This window comes from Trachypithecus francoisi, unplaced genomic scaffold (genome assembly GCF_009764315.1).
Source record: "Trachypithecus francoisi isolate TF-2019V2 unplaced genomic scaffold, Tfra_2.0 Lachesis_group7, whole genome shotgun sequence".
Classification (NCBI taxonomy): Eukaryota; Metazoa; Chordata; class Mammalia; order Primates; family Cercopithecidae; genus Trachypithecus; species Trachypithecus francoisi.
The window spans coordinates 99,259,508-99,265,232 of NW_022681472.1; the positions used below are offsets into that span (position 1 = coordinate 99,259,508).

General features: G+C 55.1%; 1 protein-coding gene across 1 annotated transcript; it reads left to right on the forward strand.

The window, feature by feature from the left end:
• The first annotated feature begins 2,979 nt into the window (after nucleotides 1–2,979).
• Nucleotides 2,980–5,310, forward strand: EXOSC4 (exosome component 4). Its single transcript, XM_033203022.1, has 3 exons — nucleotides 2,980–3,278; nucleotides 4,622–4,828; nucleotides 4,902–5,310. Exons 1-3 carry the CDS (start codon nucleotides 3,108–3,110, stop codon nucleotides 5,259–5,261), a joined length of 738 nt encoding a protein of 245 aa, XP_033058913.1. The 5' UTR covers nucleotides 2,980–3,107; the 3' UTR covers nucleotides 5,262–5,310.
• Nucleotides 5,311–5,725: the final 415 nt, after the last annotated feature.

The window sequence follows — 5,725 nt, forward strand, 5'->3', positions numbered from 1 at the left end:
GTAGTCCCAGCTACTCGGGAGGCTGAGGCAGGAGAATGGCGTGAACCCAGGAGGCGGAGCTTGCAGTGAGCCGAGATCGCGCCACTGCACTCCAGCCTGGGGAACAGAGCAAGACTCCATCTCAAAAAAAAAAAAAAAGGGTGGTCATCTTAAGAGAGCATCAGAGAATGCATCAAAGAAATGTAGGGGAAACCTGTAGGTTTTCTGCATTTTGTGATGTTTGTAGTATTTGTCAACTTTTAAAAATGTTTGTGTTGGGACTTCTTTTCTCACTATTCACTTAGTTTTGGATATATAATTTTGTCTTATGTTTCAAAAGAAGACTGCATAGACGAGTTAACGGCAGGCCTGAGAAGCTCTTCTTCACAGGCAAGCTTGAAGAGTTGGTGTCTGGGAATTTGGGTTTTGGGATGGTTCCCCCCATTCTCTGGTAAGCGTGTCTCACTGTGCCTAGACTGTTTGTACAAACATGGCTCATGCTGAACACCTGTGTTGCTTCTGGGGGTCTGGAATTTGCACACATGCTTGGCACAGACTGTGTATATAACCTTCCCTCCATAAAACCCCAGGGTGCTGAGTGTCTAAGAAGCTTCCCTGGCAGACAGCATTTCACACACACCGCTCCAGCTTCTTCCTGTGGAGTCCACCAGGAGAGGACTTGGCCAGCTCACGCCTGATTTCCTGTGGAATTCATCCCATGCACCTTTTCTCTTTGCTGATTCAGACTTACTATCTTCCCTGTGTAATAATCTTAGCTGTGAGGACAAGTCTATAGTGAGTCCTTCTAGCAAACTGATTATTCCGGAGGGATCTTGGGGATACTTCTCATGGCCCCTGAATTTGTATAAGCTTTCGGCCTCCAAAATTTGAATTGACCCATGTGTGTACCCTGGAGTACGAGGGTCGGAGAACCAAAGGTGTGAGGTAGCAGTGGCCCCATAATCCTAAACCTGGCATGCTGCCCGGTTGGAGGCCTAGTTCCTGAAGGTGAACACTTCCACCAGGGAACACAGCCAAGGTTCCACTGATCTTGAAGTAGCAGCTATCACTGGCCCACTTTGGGCTCCTTAGGCTGAATACCAACATCGTCCTCATTTTCCTGAGTTGCTATGGTCAATGCTACACAACTAGGGTGGGCAGTCCGCGGAGCTCCCTAGACGTCTAGTCTTCCTGCATGTGGCAAGCACTGTCAGTGGACAGTCGAAACGACGACCTAGTAATGGCCAAGTGCAGTGGCAGGAGGCCAAGGCAGGTGGGTCACCTGAGGTCAGGAGTTCAAGACCAGCCTGGTCAACACGGTGAAACCCCATCTCTACTAAAACTACAAAAAAAAGTCCGCAGGGCATGGTGGCGCGTGCCTGTAATCCCAGCTACTTGGGAGGCTGAGGTAGAAGAATTGCTTGAATCCAGGAGGTGGAGGTTGCAGTGAGCTGAGATAGTGCCTCTGCACTCCAACCTGGGTGACAGTGAGACTCCGTCTCTAAAACAAAAAAACCAAAAACCTTAGCCAGGCATAGTGGCAGGTGCCTGTAATCCCAGCTTCCCAGCTACTTGGGAGGCTGAGACACAAGAATCACTTGGACCCAGGAGGTGGAGGGAGCAGTGCGCTGATATTGTGCCACAGCACTCCAGCCTGGTGACAGAGTGAGACTCCATCTCAAAAAAACAAAACAAACAAAACGACCCAGTAAGAACAGGGACAGGAAGAGCTCAGACTGCAAGGGGAGAAGTGCCTGGGCTGCTCCACAGTATGCAGTGTCTGGCTGCAGAGCCAAGGGTGGGGAATCGGTGGTGGCCAGTGGCAGAGGATAGTGACCCATCATGGCCTCATACCAGCTGCAGCAGCAGGGCTGTGGCTTGCTCACTCATTCTCATGCCTCTCAGTCTTTCAGGAGAGCATAACCACCTTTGAGGGGATGCTGAACTTGCGCCCCTGCAGCAGACTGCATTTCGCCAGCCCACCTGCTCTTCCCACAGTCTAATATTTACACTCCTCCCACTGAAGGGTGGGGTCCCTGTCCCCATCCCTTAAGCCTGGGTAGATGTGTCTGACTGCCTTGACCCACAGAGTCTGGCAGGAGGGACAATATGTGACTTCTGAGGCTAGGTCCTAAAAATGTCATGCACATGTTGTCCAGTTTGTTGTCCTGGAAGGCTACCCTTGGAACCCAGTTGCCATATTGCAAGGAAGCATGGAGAAGCCACATGTAGGTGTCCTGCCTGACAGCCACAGATGAGGTCCTGGCCAGCCACCAGCATCAGCCACCAAAGATGTGAAAGAGAAAGCTTTAGGATGGCTCCAGCCCCAGCCATCATCTGGCAGCAACTGTAGGAGAGAGCCTACGTGCAAACTACCTAGCTGAGCCTAGATAACCCAAGACTGCAGGACGTCATAATAGAATGCCTGTTATTTGAAGCCACTGAGGTTAAGTGGCAAGAGATAGACACAACCCCTCTCTGGAAAGGATGAGGAAATCTGCATTCTCAAAGGGAAAAGGGAGGCCCACTTGACTGCAGTGTGGAAGCTCGGTGTAAAGGGAGGGCATGAGGACTGGAGAGGTGCCAGGTGTGGACCATCCTGGGACACCAGCTTGGTCACTTTCCCAGGACCGCTCAATGCCTTCTCCTGTCAGTGTCGCAACCCACTGGGTTCATCCTTCCACTTTCGCACTTGGGGCGCGGGGAAGGGCTGAATGTAGGCACCACTGGTCCCGAGGGCGTGACGGGAATTCCTCCTTCAGCGGGCGCCCACCTCCTGGCACCCGTGGCACAGCTCCGGGAACGGCTGCGGGCTCAACCGCTGCTTCCCCGACAGCGCCACTGCAGTTCCCCGGAGACAGAAGTGGAGCCGAACCGCCAGAAACCGTAGATCCGGGGAGGTCGGGGCCGCGAGGAGCTCCAGTTCCCTGGGACCGGAAGTGACAGCGGACCGCCGGAAACCGTAGATCCAGGGAGGTCGGGAGCGCGGGGAGCTGTAGATCCCCGGAACCGGAAGTGATGGCGAACCGCCGGAAACCGTAGATTCGGGGAGGTCGGAGCCGCAGGGAGCTGTAGTTCTCCCGCGGATCAGAGAACTAGGCAGAGAGCGGAGCTGGCGGCCGGGCAGCATGGCGGGGCTGGAGCTCTTGTCGGACCAGGGCTACCGGGTGGACGGTAGGCGCGCCGGGGAGCTGCGTAAGATCCAGGCTCGGATGGGCGTGTTCGCGCAGGCTGACGGCTCGGCCTACATCGAGCAGGGCAACACCAAGGCGCTGGCGGTGGTCTACGGCCCGCACGAGGCGAGTGGGCGTGCGGGATGGGGAATCGTGTGACCGCGGGAGCTGCGGGGCCGAGCACAGGCTCGGGGACTTGAGGGGTGCGGCCAGCGCGCCTCAGTCTACACAGCCGATGCTCAGCACTGCATCTCACTCGGAGTAAACGCAAGTCTTTTTTTTTTTTTTTTTTTTGAGACGGAGTCTTGCTCTGCCACCCAGGCTGGAGTGCAGTGGCCGGATCTCAGCTCACTGCAAGCTCCGCCTCTCCGGTTTACGCCATTCTCCTGCCTCAGCCTCCCGAGTAGCTGGGAATACAGGCGCCCGCCTCGTCGCCCGGCTAGTTTTTTGTATTTTTAAGTAGAGACGGGGTTTCACCGTATTAGCCAGGATGGTCTCGATCTCCTGACCTCGTGATCCGCCCGTCTCGGCCTCCCAAAGTGCTGGGATTACAGGCTTGAGCCACCGCGCCCGGCCAAACGCAAGTCTTTAGTGTGCTGCGCGGTGGTCCTGCCTTTCTCATCGGTCTCTGTGCCTCCGCTCTCCCTCCTCTTTGCGACTCTTCAACGTGCCAGGCACTCCCCTACTCGCTCCCTCTCCTCTCAGCTCTACTCCGATGTCACTCCTTCCCAGACGACCTTGTCCACGCGGTACTTCTCTCCCTACAATAAACCCTTGTCTTTTGTGCACCTACAATCTCAAATGCCTATTTTGCTTAAGCATTTTCCCGTTTCCACGCTAGGACATAAGCTTCCTAAGGACAGAAACTTTACATAAAACTCTCTGGTTTCATTGCTGTGTTTCCAGCGCTGTAACTGTGCCTGGCCAGCGAAGGTATTGAAAGAGTGTTTGTTTAGCGCATGAGTGTAGGAGCTCTGCTTTCCAGGCAGAGGGAACCAGGAGCGCGAAGACCACGGTGGTGAAAACAAGCAAGACACTTATGCAGAGCAGAAAGACTGCTGGTGGGGAAAGAGAGGATAACTCCAAATTAGGTTGAGAGCTCCCGGGGAGGTGAGGAATTAGGGTTTTGTAGACCAGGGAAGTGATTTGGGATTTTATTTCATATGTGATGTGAAACCTTTGTAAGGTAATTAGGATTTGAGTGTGAAGGTGAGACAGAATCAGCCTTGATGTTTGTAAACTTGGGTTGGCAGGGAATGGGACAAGGATGGGCACAAGGAAGCCAATTAAAAGATGCCAGAGGGCAACACATGCAAGACAGAGAGTGCAAAACAGGGGGCTTTGTTTTGGAGGTAACGAAGTTGCCCCTTGCTGAGGCATTGAAAGTGGAGGGAGAGGCAGACCCACAGAGGACAGTGGAGTGTGAGCTGGAAGGAGTGGGCCTGGCTCATGTGTCCGTCCTCTTCCAGATCCGGGGTTCCCGGGCTCGAGCCCTGCCGGACAGGGCCCTAGTGAACTGTCAATATAGTTCAGCGACCTTCAGCACAGGTGAGCGCAAGCGACGGCCACATGGGGACCGGAAGTCCTGTGAGATGGGCCTGCAGCTCCGCCAGACTTTCGAGGCAGCCATCCTCACACAGCTGCACCCACGCTCCCAGATTGATATCTATGTGCAGGTGAGCCAGGGAGGGGTGGTGTGATGGGGTTGGAGAAGGAGTCTGATAGACTCACACCCTGGGGTCCCTGCAGGTGCTACAGGCAGATGGTGGGACCTATGCAGCTTGTGTGAATGCAGCCACACTGGCAGTGCTGGATGCTGGGATACCCATGAGAGACTTTGTGTGTGCGTGCTCAGCTGGCTTTGTGGACGGCACAGCCCTGGCGGACCTCAGCCATGTGGAGGAAGCAGCTGGTGGCCCCCAGCTGGCCCTGGCCCTGCTGCCAGCCTCGGGACAGATTGCACTGCTTGAGATGGATGCCCGGCTGCACGAGGACCACCTGGAGCGGGTGTTGGAGGCTGCTGCCCAGGCTGCTCGAGATGTGCACACCCTCTTGGACAGAGTGGTCCGGCAGCATGTGCGTGAGGCCTCTATCTTGCTGGGGGACTGACCACCCAGCCACCCATGTCCAGAATAAAACTCTTCCTCTGCCCACACAACCCTCACTGTACGTTAATCACCCAACAGCACTTCAGAGCCATGTGAAGCCTGGCAGAGCCTGGTCTGGTGCTGGCTCCTGGGGATGACCAGGGACCCTCGCCCACACATGAACTGCCTATCTCTGTGTAGCCTGATTCAAACCCTGAAGAGAACAATGGATTAGGGGGTTGCTGTGGGGGAGGTCCTGGGTGGAAAAAGCAACATGTCCCAGTAAGGACTCAAGGCAGCTGAGCAGGAGGCAGGGCCTGGCAAGATGAGCCAGGCCATTAGACTGAGGCATCTGTTACCCTTACTCCAGCACATCCAGGGCCCTGAGCAAAGGGCTGAGGGAGAACTCAGCTGGCTCTGAGTACCCAACCTAGAGATGTGAGGGCCATGTCCCATGGCCTCTGGACTATGGCTTGGAGCCCCTTG